This window comes from Littorina saxatilis, unplaced genomic scaffold (genome assembly GCF_037325665.1).
Source record: "Littorina saxatilis isolate snail1 unplaced genomic scaffold, US_GU_Lsax_2.0 scaffold_493, whole genome shotgun sequence".
NCBI classification, from domain to species: domain Eukaryota; kingdom Metazoa; phylum Mollusca; class Gastropoda; order Littorinimorpha; family Littorinidae; genus Littorina; species Littorina saxatilis.
This window is the reverse complement of record NW_027126473.1, coordinates 77,225-93,237: the sequence shown is the minus strand read 5'-3', so window position 1 is coordinate 93,237 and position 16,013 is coordinate 77,225. Positions and strand designations below refer to the sequence as shown.

The window sequence follows — 16,013 nt, the reverse complement described above, 5'->3', positions numbered from 1 at the left end:
GATGTGTGGAACCATCGCGGCTTTGGATTTGTGTTTCCGAGGACAACGATTGTAAGCATTCACTCTCAAAGACCCAATCAATGTTGATAATTACCGCGGCGACTCATGGTCAATTTGCAACTTACCTCTGTAATCGCAAAATCCACAACGAAAAGTCAAAAATACTTAAAAAGAAAAGAAATATGCTCAACACTTACTGAACTCACACGTATGATCGCAGCTCTGTACATTTTCAGACTGGAAGAAAAGCGTCAACAAGCTACGTTTGATGTCACATACAAGGTTGACGTGTTATCTCGAGCTACTGTGACGATGCTTTGTGGCCCGGAGTTGGATTCTAAAAATTCGTCTCCCTGTGGGTTATTGTGCATTTTGTTGCACAACCAAAATGATGACAAAAACAATGTTTGGTGGCTTGTCGTCAGACCAGCATTTTGTTGTTGGTCCTCGGGGAGCATATCGCCTTTTGTCTCATACTTATCAACCGCGGCCTTCGGTCTTGGTCGATAAAGATGAAACAAAAGACGATATGGTCCCCTTGGACCAACAAAAAAGCTGGTCTGTCAACAAGCCACCAAACATCTTATAGTATCAACGTCGTTTCTTTACTTTCGGTCGTTTTCGGCTGTTAACATGCAGGTAAAGTTTTTTTTAATTTTTTTATTTTACCGAGCCGACAATTGACAAACACGTAGACTGTACTTCGTTTCTATGAACAAGAAGAATTATTTCACATTTTTAAGTTTTTAACATAATTCAGAAGCACCAGTGGGAATTATACATCGATGATGATTTGTGTGTGTGTGTGTGTGTGTGTGTGTGTGTGTGTGTGTGTGTGTGTGTGTGTGTGTGTGTGTGTGTGTGTGATTGATTTGTTTACTGACTATTAAGAATGTATGCATTTGTATTCTGACTCATTCTATATGTACTCAACTTTTTCATGTGTGTTCCAATGTGCTGTAAAAAAATTTTTGTTCACCATATGTGACAGAGGGAATCACTGCATGACAGTGACACACACATTTAAACAGACACACTTCATCAGATCCACAAGCATCCACGATCAATATCTTTGTATCAGAATGAACACAATTGCACTAATTCAAAATAACACTGTGAAGTTCAATTTTTGCATTCTTTTTCTCTTTTACTATTGCAGAAAACAAATATTCTTATGTCCATGCAGCAAACAGGGCAATAATCATATTAGGTCATGTAAAGTTCATTGGCATGTAAGCACAAGCACACACTATATTCACATGGTTTCTAAAATAAATGCACTCTCTTTCTCTCTGTTTCTCTCTCTCTCTAACTCTCTCTCTCTCTCTCTCTCTCTCTCTCTCTCTCTCTCTAAGTCTCTCTCTTAATCATCAGAAGAGGCATCTTCAGGGTCTTCTTTTCCAACAAATTCTTTGTCAAACTGGTCTCTTGAGATCTGCAAACAAACAAACGTAATAGTCAACCAAGATCAGTGTTTACGACAGGAACAGGTGCACAAAATAACCACGCACGCAGAGAAACTGTTAAAAAGCATGAAGCAAATCTGTGCAAACACATGCATCACTTTGACAGTCACCATTACAGGACAGTGATACCTGTGATATAAGGCCCCTCCAATGAGTGGAAACCTCCCTTGAAAGGACAGCTTATGTTTTTAGTCAATTTAAGCCCCCCAAAAGGGTACAGTTCTACCCCCACCCCCCCTACCTTTCCCTTCTTCAGCTTTTTTATCAGTCGCATATCCTTTTCCAGATCGTCGAAATCCCCATCCGCTTCTGCATGACTGCGTTTAGCAGCGGCGGTCACTTGCTCTTCTTTCTTGGTCTTGTTCTGCGTCTTTTCTTTCCTTCTCTGACGGTTGGACTTTCTGTCTTTCTGCTTGGACCATGCCTCTGACTGCTAGTGACAAATACAGTAGTGAATTATGAAAGTTTCTTTTTGCTTTGCTTTTTAATTCGCTCAAAAATTAAAGACACACACACAGACAGACACACAGACAAACACACACACACACACACACACACACACACACACACACACACACACACACACACACACACACACACACACACACACACACAGTGACACACACACATGATCATGTACACACACTCACACACACACACACACACACACACATGCACACACACTCACACACACACACACACACACACACACACACACACACACACATACATGAGCATGCACACACACACACACACACACACAATCATGCACACACACTCACACACACACACATGAGCATGCACATACGCACACACACACATTTCTCCTGAAGACTTCCCTTCTTCTTTCATTCATTATTCATCATTTAATTTTGCTACACACTCTGGTCTCATTTGATTCTTGTTAAACTAGTGTGTAGGGCAACAAGAAATTGCCAATGGTACCAACAAAAATACAGTAGAGTCTCCCTTTTAAGACCAAACAAAATCTGGAAAAAACAGGTCTTGAAACTACAAAGGAGGGGGTCTTAAAACGGTGAATGTACAGACATTCTTCTTCTTCTGCGTTCGTGGGCTGAAACTCCCACGTACACTCGTGTTTTTGGCACGAGTGGAATTTTACGTGTATGACCGTTTTTTACCCCGCCATTTAGGCAGCCATACGCCGTTTTCGGAGGAAGCATGCTGGGTATTTTCGTGTTTCTATAACCCACCGAACTCTGACATGGATTACAGGATCTTTTTCGTGCGCACTTGGTCTTGTGCTTGCGTGTACACACGGGGGGGTGTTCGGACACCGAGGAGAGTCTGCACACAAAGTTGACTCTGAGAAATAAATCTCTCGCCGAACATGGGGACGAACTCACGCTGACAGCGGCCAACTGGATACAAATCCAGCGCGCTACCGACTGAGCTACATCCCCGCCCTCTCACAGACATTGTTAATACAATTAAAAACATACCTGGATAACTAGGGTCTTAAAATGGTGGGTGTTGAAGGGAAGTTCCACTGTAAAGGGAAGTAAGCACACTGTATGTTACCTTGGGCGGTCGAGCGTGTAGCTTCTTCTTTTTTGTCTCCCCTTCCTCCAGCTTTTGTTGTCTGAATTTCTCCAGCTTCTCTTTCCTCAGCTTTTCTCTCACCTTGTCTCTGTTAGAAAATAAATATTTAAATACAATGACTAAGAATACAGGAAACTGATACAAAACAAAACAAAAACGTACATTTGGCAGATAAGAAAAGAAAACCTGGCTTTTTTTCACATGTACAAAATCTTAAAAAATAAATCTAACAAAAACTGGGCATTTGTCAAGTCGAGTCGACCAAGACGGACATACGCTCAACGCGCTCAATGAGGAAGGAAGAGGAAAACTAGGATGATAGACCAGATGATGATAATAACAATGACGATGACTACTCTTTTAGATCAATTTGTGTCCCCAAATCCCCACAATGCCTATAGTTCATAGATAATGGCGGGGAAATACATGGGTGGGAGCCCAAAATTGTTCCAAGACTGAACTTTTTTTAATGCCGGGGTCCAGGGGCCGCCAAGGCCCCGGCGGGGTCCAGGGGCAGCGCCCTGGTGGGGGGTCCAGGGGGGCGAAGGCCCCCGGCCGAAAACGAATTTTATGAATTTAAAAGGGTTTCTCTGGCCTCTCCTGAGTTTAATTCTGATAAATAAGAACCTTGTTGGAGATACAAAAAGTAACAAAAACTAAAAATTTTAGGGACCTGGCAAGCATTAGAAACAATTGAGTTACAAATTCGAACCAAAACGAAACAAACCCGCAAAAAAAAAAAAAAAAAAAAAAAAAAAAAAAATTTGTCAAAATTTCTCTGAGACGGAAATCCGTCTGAGACGGAGGAACTCCCACCCATGGAAATAGCTCAGTCGGTAGTGGCGCTTGCTTCAAAACCAGTTGTCCCTATCGGCGTGGGTTCGATCCCCACGTTCGGCTAGAGATTTATTTCCCAGAGTCAACTTTGTGCAGACTCTCCTCGGTGTCCGAACACCCCCGTGTGCACGCATGCGCACGATAAAGATCCAAAGTTCACAGCGAAAGTCTCAGGGCGTGGAAACATGAATACACGCATGCAGGAAAAAAAGACAGAAAAAGGGTATCGCCGTATACTGTATGGCAGCTCGCTTTCCCCAGAGAGAAAGCAGCCCGAATTTCCATGAGGGTAACCTGACAGGACGATATGAATCTTATCCTTATCCTTATTCCTATCTTCTTCTTCTTCGTTCATGGGCTCAGACTCCCACGTTCACTCATGTTTTTAGCACGAGTGGATTTTTACGTGCATGACCGTTTTTACCCCGCCATTCAGGCAGCATACGCCGATTTCAGGGGGACTTATTCCTATCCATCCTGATGGCAAACATCCTCTAAATCCAGAGCATACTTCTCACATGCCTTTTACATCTGATACTCTGTTGTAGGAATGATGAGAGGGTTGTTCAGGGGCAGAGAGAAACTCTACCACACAAAACAGACGAAATCAGTTTCTGCGCTCACGATGTTACTCACTTGTATGGAACGGAATCCAGATCCACCTCAGCTGGAGTGAAAGACTTGACGATTTTCCCTTTCAGCTCCGGCATCTTGGGTATTCTCAGCAAACCAAACCCTGTGGCGAGCTGACCAAAGTCCAAATCTACAGACAGAAAGAACAATAAAGCAACAGTTATTTTGTGTGTGTTTTAACTTCAGTACAGTGGAACCCCCCTTTTAAGACCTCCACAAATCTGAGAAAACCTGGTCTTAAAAAGGAGGGGAGTCTTAAAATGGAGGTCAATTAACAGGTTATGAATAGAAAATCTGAGAAAGCAAGGTCTTAAAAGAGAACAAGTCTTAAAGGGGGGGTTCTACTATACTGTAATACAGCAGACTTCCGCTAAATCGCGAATTCGGCTATATCGCGGAGACCTCTTGGATCCCGAAAACAAGTCGCGTAAGGCGAAATTACTACATTTAGTCAAGCTGTGGAACTCACAGAATGAAACTGAACGCACTGCATTTTTTCAGAATGACCGTAGTCCGCCGCTTGTGCATAACGGAGTGAAACTGACGAGCCTGTTCAGCGCGGTAGTGGTTTCGCTGTGCTGCATATAGCACGCTTTTCTGTACCTCTCTTCGTTTTAACTTTCTGAGCGTGTTTTTAATCCAAACATATCATATCTATATGTTTTTGGAATCAGGAACTGACAAGGAATAAGATGAAATTGTTTTTAAATCGATTTCGGAAATTTAATTTTGATCATAATTTTTATATTTTTAATTTTTAGAGCTTGTTTTTAATCCAAATATAACATATTTATATGTTTTTGGAATCAGAAAATGATGAAGAATAAGATGAACGTAAATTTGGATCGTTTTATATATAAAAAAATGTATTACTTGGCTATCCTATACTGGAACACCGAGACGTTTTGCATTCGCCTCGGCGAAGCAAGCTAACCAGCATACAGCGAAACAACAATTTAAGACTCCCTCCCTCATAAAACCCTATTTTCTCAGACTTTCTGTTCATACCCTTTTGCAAATTAACCCCCATTTTGTTTGTTTGTTCGTTCATGGGCTGAAACTCCCACGGCTTTTACGTGTATGACAGTTTTTACCCCGCCATTTAGGCAGCCATACGCCGCTTTCAGAGGAAGCATGCTGGGTATTTTCGTGTTTCTATAATCCACCGAACTCTGACATGGATTACAGGATCTTTTTCGTGCGCACTTGGTCTTGTGCTTGCGTGTACACACGGGGGGTGTTCGGACACCGAGGAGAGTCTGCACACAAAGTTGACTCTGAGAAATAAATCTCTCGCCGAACGTGGGGACGAACTCACGCTGACAGCGGCCAACTGGATACAAATCCAGCGCGCTACCGACTGAGCTACATCCCCACCCCAACCCCCATTTTAAGACTCCCTCCTTTTAAGGCCTGATTTGTGCCGATTTTTGGAGGTCTTAAAAGGGGGGTTCCATTTTAGCATCTATATTGCACACACTGATTTTATTTCATTCAGAGCACATTTTCACAGTAAACACGACATTTCTATGTATTTTTCGATTCAGAAGATGAGGAATAAAATACAATCATTTGACATGCGATTCTAATGACAACTTTGACAACTCATTTTTAAGCTTCCAAGCTGAAATGCAATCCCACAGTCTGAACTGAGTAAAAGATTGCTTGACCAAAATGTCAATCAATTTGGTTCAAATACAGAAACATTCTGAACACACATCATCCGAGAATAAACACTCATTCAAACTATTTTAATATATAGTACCCATGTTCAGCATTCATTCCATTTACTGACCTTTGAGCCTGAAGATCATACTACATTCATGTTTGATGTAGCTCTGGATGAAAGAGACAAACGCTCGCATTCCCTTGTCATGCAAAGCTCTGTAACATAGCATGTCATCATCATCATCATCATCATCATCATCATCATCATCATCATCATCATCATCATCATCATCGTCATCATCGTCTTCGTCATCATCAAAGTATTTGACGTCGTCATCATAGTCGTCCTCGTGCATTGTTATCATCGACGTCATCATCATTATCATCATAGTCGACGTTGTCATCATCATCGCCGTTGTATTCATTATCATCATCATCTTCATCATCATCTTCATCATCATCTTCATCATCTCCATCATCATCATCATCAGCATACAGCCATTATCAACATTTTACCTGCAGTCATCCTCCCACAATGTAATTATCATTGTGCTTCAATACACCGCTCAATTTCCCCCCTAAACTCTGTTGAATAGTTTTCAATTTTTGTTAGAAATAATTGATTTAACCTTCGCCCGTCCGGGTTATCGACTACACACGGAAGTCATCGTGGGTCCGTGCGGATCCATGCTTCTCATTTCCTTCTTTGAGAAACATGGGTCCGCACGGCCCCACGATGTTTGTAGTCTAAATATGACCTCTTTTTTTACATTTAGTCAAGTTTTGACTAAATGTTTTAACATAGAGGGGGGAATCGAGACGAGGGTCGTGGTGTATGTGTGTGTGTGTGTGTGTCTGTGTGTGTGTGTAGAGCGATTCAGACTAAACTACTGGGCCGATCTTTATGAAATTTGACATGAGAGTTCCTGGGTATGATATCCCCGGACGTTTTTTTCATTTTTTCGATAAATACCTTTGATGACGTCATATCCGGCTTTTTGTAAAAGTTGAGGCGGCACTGTCACACCCTCATTTTTCCATAAAATGGATTGAAATTTTGGCAAAGCAATCTTCGACGAAGGCCGGGATTTGGTATTGCATTTCAGCTTGGTGGCTTAAAAACTAATGAGTGAGTTTGGTCATTAAAAATCGGAAACTTGTAATTAAAATTATTTTTTTATTAAATGATCTAAAAACAATTTCATCTTATTCTTCGTCATTTTCTGATTCGAAAAACATATACATATGTTATATTTGGATTAAAAACAATCTCTGAAAATGAAAAATATAAAAATTATGATCAAAATTAAATTTCCGAAATCGATTTAAAAACTATTTCATCTTATTCCTTGTCGGTTCCTGATTCCAAAAACATATAGATATGATATGTTTGGATTAAAAACACGCTCAGAAAGTTAAAACAAAGAGAGGTACAGTAAAGCGTGCTATGAAGCACAGCGCAACCGCTGCCGCGCCAAACAGGCTCGTCACTTTCACTGCGTTTTGCACTCGCGGCGGACTACGTTCAGTTTCATTCTGTGAGTTCCACAGCTTGACTAAATGTAGTAATTTCGCCTTACGCGACTTTTTTATTACTTCTCGCTGAAATTTTTAGGACATAACAGCCTTTTAGGTGCCTGAGGCATTCTTAAAAGCTCATTAAAAAATTCCAACAAGTTTAAGAGTTATTTGCAATTAAACACCCTTCCGGGTCCACACGGACCCACGACCACCGGCGAAGGTAAATGTAAAGGCGCAGTTGTTGTTTTTCTTTAACACTGTAGATTTGTACACTTTCGGGCTCACGTGCATCTGTGACAGTTTACTCTCAAACAAATTTACTCCTGAAATGCTCTCAAACACACCTTTAGACACATGCATGTACGATGGTACTGTGATTAAAGGACAGCCTTCAGACCAGGCCAAAGTGTGCCTACATTCTTTCTTTCTTTATTTGGTGTTTAACGTCGTTTTCAACCACGAAGGTTATATCGCGACGGGGAAAGGGGGGAGATGGATAGAGCCACTTGTCAATTGTTTCTTGTTCACAAAAGCACTAATCACAAATTTGCTTAAGGGGCTTGCAACGTAGTACAATATATTTACCTTACTGGGAGAATGCAAGTTTCCAGTACAAAGGACTTAACATTTCTTACATACTGCTTGACTAAAATCTTTACAAACATTGACTATATTCTATACAAGAAACACTTAACAAGGGTAAAAGGAGAAACAGAATCCGTTAGTCGCCTCTTACGACATGCTGGGGAGCATCGGGTAAATTCTTCCCCCTAACCCGCGGGGGGTGTGCCTACATTGCACATATCCTTTCTTGGTGGAATAATGTTACATGACAACAGAAGATGTCACTGATGGGAAGTGTTACCTCACTTGAGGAGCCTTAACTAAGTTACATGTACATATAATGCTGTTCACACAGATGTCAAAACACACACACACAAACCACTCACACACAAACACACACATGTACACACACACGCGCACACACACACACTCACTTGCATGCATACAAACACGCACACACATACATGCACTCACACGCACAAAAACACACACACACACAGGCAAACAAAGATGCATACACACCTGTCTTTACTGGCCAAAGCTCTCAGTTTATTGACCATGCTTGGTACTTCTGAGTTCTTCTCCATCTGTGAGAGTGGCACCTGGCGAAAAATAAAAGATGGGACAGGTTTGAACAAAATTTTATTATGAAACAATTCAAAATATGCAACTAGGACACGAACTGAAGCAAAATCTTATTTTACGTTACAAAAAATCGTAAAAACGTGACCATCCTGAACTTGAAACAATACCATCAAATAACTCACATAACTACCAAAAAGTAACACCTTCTTCCGTGCCACAACAAACTGAGGGGTGCTCCAGAAATAGCCCTGCTGAAGTGATTTTATATTTTCCAAAGAAAGAAATTACTAGATTCTTTCAGTACCATGGCAAACTTCCACAGTTTATCCCAGAAACTGTCTGGCTTTATCAGTAAGCATGAAGTTCCTTCAATGTGTGTGTCTGTACATCTTAGTTTGTGTCTGCGCATGTGTAGGTCTGTGTATGTATGTCTCTTTGTGTGTCTTGCATAGGTGCACATGCATGCTTTTCAGTTCTTTGTCAGGAGAGGATTTAGCTCAGTCAGTAGCGCGCTGGAGTTGTATCCAGTTGGCCGCTGTCAGCGTGAGTTCGTCCCCACGTTCGGCGAGAGATTTATTTCCCAGAGTCGACTTTGTGTGCAGACTCTCCTCGGTGTCCGCGAACACCCCCCCTCGTGTGTACACGCAAGCACAAGACCAAGTGTGCACGAAAAAGATCCTGTAATCCATGTCAGAGTTCGGTGGGTTATAGAAACACGAAAATACCCAGCATGCTTCCTCAGAAAACGGCGTATGGCTGCCTAAATGGCGGGGTAAAAAACGGTCATACACGTAAAATTCCACTCGTGCAAAAAACACGAGTGTACGTGGGAGTTTCAGCCCACGAACGCAGAAGAAGAAGAAGTTCTTTGTCAAGCTTTGTCCAATACTGGTTCCACCTAGGTCTGGTACAATGGAACCTCCCTTTAAGACAAAAAAAACCCTGAGAAAATCAAGACTTAAACAAGAAGGGCAAAGCCCATATGACTCACATGCTTTACACATTTTTCCTACCAAAATACATGTGACCTTGACCCAAGGTCAAGGTCATCCAAGGTCATGCAACATAAAGCTGTTTATTCAAGACATAGGAAGTACAATGGTGCTTATTGGCTCTTTCTACCATGAGATAAGGTCACTTTTAGTGGTTCACTACCTTATTTTGGTCACATTTCATAAGGGTCAAAGTGACCTTGACCTTGATCATATGTGACCAAATGTGTCTCATGATGAAAGCATAACATGTGCCCCACATAATTTTTAAGTTTGAAACAGTTATCTTCCATAGTTCAGGGTCAAGGTCACTTCAAAATATGTACACAATCCAACTTTGAAGAGCTCCTGTGACCTTGACCTTGAAGCAAGGTAAACCAAACTGGTATCAAAAGATGGGGCTTACTTTGCCCTATATATCATATATAGGTGAGGTATTCAATCTCAAAAACTTCAGAGAAAATGTGAAAAATGTGAAAAATAGCTGTTTTTTAGGCAACATTGATGGCCCCTGCGACCTTGACCTTGAAGCAAGGTCAAGATGCTATGTATGTTTTTTTGGGCCTTGTCATCATACACCATCTTGCCAAATTTGGTACTGATAGACTGAATAGTGTCCAAGAAATATCCAACGTTAAAGTTTTCCGGACGGACGGACGGACGTCCGGACGGACGGACGGACGACTCGGGTGAGTACATAGACTCACTTTTGCTTCGCATGTGAGTCAAAAAGGAGGGAGTCTTAACATGGGGGTAATTTTACAGAGATCTATGAACAGAAAGTGTAAGAAAACAGGGTCTTAAAATGGAGTAAGTCTTAAATTGGAGGGGGGGTCTTAAAAGGGGGGATTTTTTGTTTGTTTAACGCCCAGCCGACCACGAACGGCCATATCAGGGCGGTGCTGCTTTGACATATAACGTGCGCCACACACAAGACAGAAGTCGCAGCACAGGCTTCATGTCTCACCCAGTCACATTATTCTGACACCGGACCAACCAGTCCTAGCACTAACCCCATAATGCCATACGCCAGGCGGAGCAGCCACTAGATTGCCAATTTTAAAGTCTTAGGTATGACCCGGCCGGGGTTCGAACCCACGACCTCCCGATCACGGGGCGGACGCCTTACCACTAGGCCACCGTGCCGGTACTTAAAAGGGGGGATTCCACTGTATATCACAAAGCTACAGAATCAGCTGAAAACAGCAGGCATCTTTCACATGAAAAAACTGTCTCTATTTATCAAGCTGAAATGAATTACACCCCCCTTTTAAACACCCCCCCCCCCCCCCCCCAATTTAAGACTCCCTCTCTTTTAAGACCCTGTTTTTTAAGATTTTCTGTTCATAAGCTTTGTGAATTTACCCCCGTATTCAGACTCCCTCCTTTTTAAGACCTGATTTTCTCAGATTTCTGAAGGTCTTAAAAGGGGGGTTCCACTGAATTCTGAAAGTAAATCATTTGGGGAATGGAGATGACAGCAGAATCATTTCAAATGACAGTACCTTCTGGTTGATTTTGATGAACTGTATGAAGGCATCTTCTGCCGGGAGCAGCATCACCAGAGCATTGCCTGTGTTTCCTATCCGGGCTGTGCGACCACACCGGTGTACGAATGCACTGCAAAAAAAACACAAAACAACATGACGTCAAAAACTATGACATTCATTTCCAATGCAGCGTTGTTACAGTGGAACTCCCCTATTATGACCTCCAAAAATCTGAAGAAGTCAGGTCTTAAAAAGGAGGGAGTCTTAAAAAGGGGGTTCATTTATAGAGGTTATGAACAGAAAATCGGAGAAAAGAGGGTCTTATAACAAGAGAGGGAGTCTTAAATTGGGGGGGGGGGGGGGGGGGACTTAAAATGAGGGTTGCACTGTATTCGTGTACACTACATTGGGGTGTGCACGTTAAAGATCCCACGATTGACAAAAGGGTCTTTCCTGGCAAAATTGTATAGGCATAGATAAAAATGTCCACCAAAATACCCGTGTGACTTGGAATAATAGGCCGTGAAAAGTAGGATATGCGCCAAAATGGCTGCGATCTGCTGGCCGATGTGAATGCGTGATGTATTGTGTAAAAAAATTCCATCTCACACGGCATAAATAAATCCCTGCGCCTTGAATATGTGCGCGATATAAATTGCATAAAAATAAAAATAAAAATAAAAAATAAACCCCTGCGCTTAGAACTGTACCCACGGAATACGCGCGATATAAGCCTCATATTGATTCACTGGATGTCACTTATCGTGAATGCTGGACTGATGAAAACTTCTGCAATAACACTTGTGTTGAGGGGGCATAAACAAATTCTTCACAGACACAGGTATAATTTGTTTACCTTTGGACCTTGAAGGTCAGAGTACAAACAATCTACTTGGGTGTTGTTTTTCTTTCCCCTCTTCTTAAAGGTAGGTTTTGTTGTTCACTTGCCTATACTTTGGTTTCGTAATTGATATCATTTATCAAAACATGTAGGACTCTACTTTTCATTACATATATTGCATATATACTTTCTTCAGTTCAACAGACCTATGAACAGAAACAGAAACCTGCGTCATCTCATTAAAAAAACAACTAATAGTAACATTATAGGAACAGTTGTTTGTAAACATAAACTTGCACCAACAAAATTATAAAAATTGAAAGCAATCAATAAAAACAATTAAGCAAAACTGTGTACTGTACAAGCCATTCCTCTTTATAATGAAACTGCTCTTGTAAAAGTTTTCTTACAGTTGCCATTAACCATCACCGTGCTTCCTGGGTTGTGGACAACCCCAGAGCCTCACAAAAGTGTCTGTATCTCTTAAACTATAGGAAGTTTAATAAATAGAGACTTCGTGTAATCCTCAAACACCATAGAACCTTCATATGAACCATTTTATGACAAATTATGCACGACCCATACCGTATTTGACGGATTACAAGACGCACCGTTTTATAAGCCGCACCCCCGACTTTTAACAAAAAAATTGGGACGAGCCACGTATAGGCCGCGTCACTATATTAGCCGCCGTCGAAAAAAATATAATCAGATCGTGTCAATCAATCAAAACAACCAGGCAAACGAAAGTACGGTATTTGGCGAAATCGGCTCCGAGAATAAACAAGTGAAACAAAGAAGAAAAGTGAAAAAGTTTGAAGAAAAATATCACACACACAATTTGTAACCAACACACACATGTAGTCCCGCCCAGAATAAGCTTTTTTGGGATGATTTACAACTTTTGCGCACATTTCGAGCAGACGAAAACACAACATGGCGGCTCTCGCTCCTCCAACTATCGCGAGACACAAAAAAACGAAATCTCGCACGCACGAGATCCTGATACATCCGGTGTTTCTCTGTACGCTATCTTGTCACGACGACTTGTTGACAAACGAAGATTCGCGAAAGAAAGAGAAAAGCGCCGAGTCTTGAGTAGAGAGCTAATAAAGTACCGGTAATCGCTAATCGAGCGAAATGAAAATCCGCGGCGACTTCCATTAGGTGAATGCTATTCAAGTTTAGGTAACGTTTTAGCCGCATCTTTTTATAAGCCGCAATGCGATTTGTTTTGAAAAAAAGTCGCGGCTTGTAGTCCGTCAAATACGGTACTCTGCAAAGAGGCGATAAAAAGTGTATCCCTTTTCAGATGGCATGGATCCTGTACGACCCATACTTTTTACGTTGAATTCTTCTTTAGAAAGTATGGCCCACATCACTGGACTTTGTAGTCCAAAGTGTGATCCGGTAGAGGTTAACAAACAAAACAACTATACCTTGCAGAGCTAGGAGGGTCATACTGTATGACCCAGTTGACATCCGGAATGTCAATGCCACGTGCCATCACATCTGTACACACCAACAAGCCGCTGAAACATAGTAAATAGTCATCAGTACAACGTGAGGCTTGGTGGAAAATGATTAAATGCTTTATAAATGCTGTATAGTCAGCCTTGTATGTACGAAAGAAGAAAAAAAATCTTTCCTGAAGCCCTCTCTCCCAGCTTCACACATACATATGCTTGTATGCTAACGGAGAAATTGACAGATAACACACACAGTAGGCACTCATGCACGCACATTCACTTTTATACTCAATTTTCATTTTTGCTCTCTCAATCTCTCAAACCACCATCCCCAAGCACAACCGGCCATCCCTCCAGTAACACTTTCAAAAACACATAAATAGAGGCACAGACAGACACAGACAGACACATACATACACAGACAGACACACAGACAGACACACACACACACACACACACACACACACACACACACACACACACACACACACACACAAATACATCTACATGACTAACCTTGGCATGGAGCGAAACTTGGCAAAAATTTTGTTTCTCTTCTGCTTCATCTTACTGTGGATGGACAAAACTTGCATCTGCTTCACAATCCTGAAGAGAACAAGATAAGAAGATCATGGTCAAAATATCACAATACTTGAACCCGCTTCACAGCCCTGAATTGAAGGCAACGAATTAATAAAAAAAAAAACATGGTCACATGATCCCAATACTTGCATCTGCTTGATAATTCTGTAGAAAATGAGATAAGAAGATCATAGTCAAAATATCACAATACTTGAATCCGATTCACAGTCCTCAAGGCAATGAAATAATAAGAAAATCATGTTCAAAATTTTCCCAATTCTTGGATCTGCTTGACAATCCTGAAGAGAATGGGATCCGCAGAACATGGTCAAAGATTTTCAAGTATCAATTCTTGTATACTGTACACAAGAGGTAATAGGTTTCTGACTTCATGTCCGAAAGTGATCAAAAAAGGGATAAAAAAAATTGTCCTCACACCTTTATTTCTACACTATTCAACATTTTCAAAATCCAAACTCACTCACTTGAACACATAAAGGTCCTATTGCATAATTATAAGTAGCAATAACATAATCAAAAATAGTCACACTCAGAAACAGCAGGCACATTCACACGCAAGTATTTAGACACACACAGGCACAAACACAATAATAAACACATTCACCCATATACATTCACACATGCACTAACACACACACACACACACACATATAATTCCAAATGGTGCACAAATAAAGGTATGCAAAACTTTTTTCTTTGGTCAAAGCAATCTCTTTTGGGCGCATTAACTCTGAAACATACAGAAAATGAGGGAAAATAGTACTCACTCTTGCAGACACTTGGAAAAGTAATCAACGCAGGCACAAGTACTGAAGAAGAGAAGAATTTTTTCTTTGCCGTGGCTCTTCAGGAACGTCACCAACTGACTGAACTTCTCATCAGCTTCCACGATCTGTGATGTTTGAAAGATATTGTTACAGGCATTAGCAGCTGAGAGAGAGAGAGAGAGAGAGAGAGAGAGAGAGAGAGAGAGAGAGAGAGAGAGAGTGTGTCTGTCTGTCCATCTGTGGGTGTGTGTGTGTGTGTGTGTGTGTGTGAGTGTGTGTGTTTGTTAAGACCGCGTCGTTTTGACTTTGGCCTGAAAATGGAGCCGAATTGTTTTGACGCACCCCGTTGTTTTGACTTGCACTACAACGGCACTGGGTCCAGTACCCGCTCCGGCATCGAAGCATTTTCCACTAAAACATGCACAAAATTTGACCTATTTCGTCGCCTATAGAGGACGGAAAGAATGTCATTTCAATGGTGTGATAACATTCTTTCCGTCAAAAAAGTCAACTTAACGGGAAAAAAGTCAACTTAACGGTGTCAAAACATGTATGTGTGTGTGTGTGTGTGTGTGTGTGTGTGTGTGTGTGTGTGTGTGTGTCTGTAGTGTCTGTCTGTAAGTGTCTGTATTTGTTTAAATGTGCCTGTGTTTGTGTTTCTATGTGTCTAGGCTTGTCATTCACTATCTTTTAAGTATTATGGATTCAAGAACTCAAGATATACATGTATTAAAAATAGAAGTGCGCTCCCAAAGCATACAAATACACATTCTATTTCTCTCCTTTCATGAAAAAAAATCAAAATGATCATCTTGGCTTTCAACAAACACACACACACACACACACACACACACACACACACACACACACACACACACACACTCACACACACACAGAGACACACACACACCACACACTCAAATTGTCCAAAGTCATCAATAAAGCAAAATTATTAAACAGATATTAAATTCCTCTGATACGCCTGAAAGCCTTATCAAGTAACTTTCACAAACT

At 41.2% G+C, this 16,013-nt stretch overlaps 1 protein-coding gene across 4 annotated transcripts in view; it reads right to left on the bottom strand.

Moving 5' to 3' along the window:
• Positions 1–1,121: 1,121 nt before the first annotated feature.
• LOC138954905 (ATP-dependent RNA helicase DDX55-like) overlaps positions 1,122–16,013 on the bottom strand; it is a 28,079-nt gene continuing 13,187 nt past the window's right edge. For 3 of the 4 annotated variants that reach the window (XM_070326654.1, XM_070326655.1, XM_070326656.1), the window contains exons 8-17: positions 15,000–15,124; positions 14,146–14,235; positions 13,600–13,692; positions 11,335–11,449; positions 8,775–8,854; positions 6,295–6,383; positions 4,503–4,629; positions 3,009–3,117; positions 1,708–1,899; positions 1,122–1,435 (exon numbers count right to left, since the gene is read on the bottom strand). In XM_070326654.1, coding sequence (XP_070182755.1) covers positions 1,364–1,435; positions 1,708–1,899; positions 3,009–3,117; positions 4,503–4,629; positions 6,295–6,383; positions 8,775–8,854; positions 11,335–11,449; positions 13,600–13,692; positions 14,146–14,235; positions 15,000–15,124 — 1,092 coding nt within the window. In that variant the 3' untranslated portion in view covers positions 1,122–1,363. The remainder of the gene's footprint in view (positions 1,436–1,707; positions 1,900–3,008; positions 3,118–4,502; positions 4,630–6,294; positions 6,384–8,774; positions 8,855–11,334; positions 11,450–13,599; positions 13,693–14,145; positions 14,236–14,999; positions 15,125–16,013) is intronic. The other variant, XM_070326657.1, reaches the window with a different exon arrangement.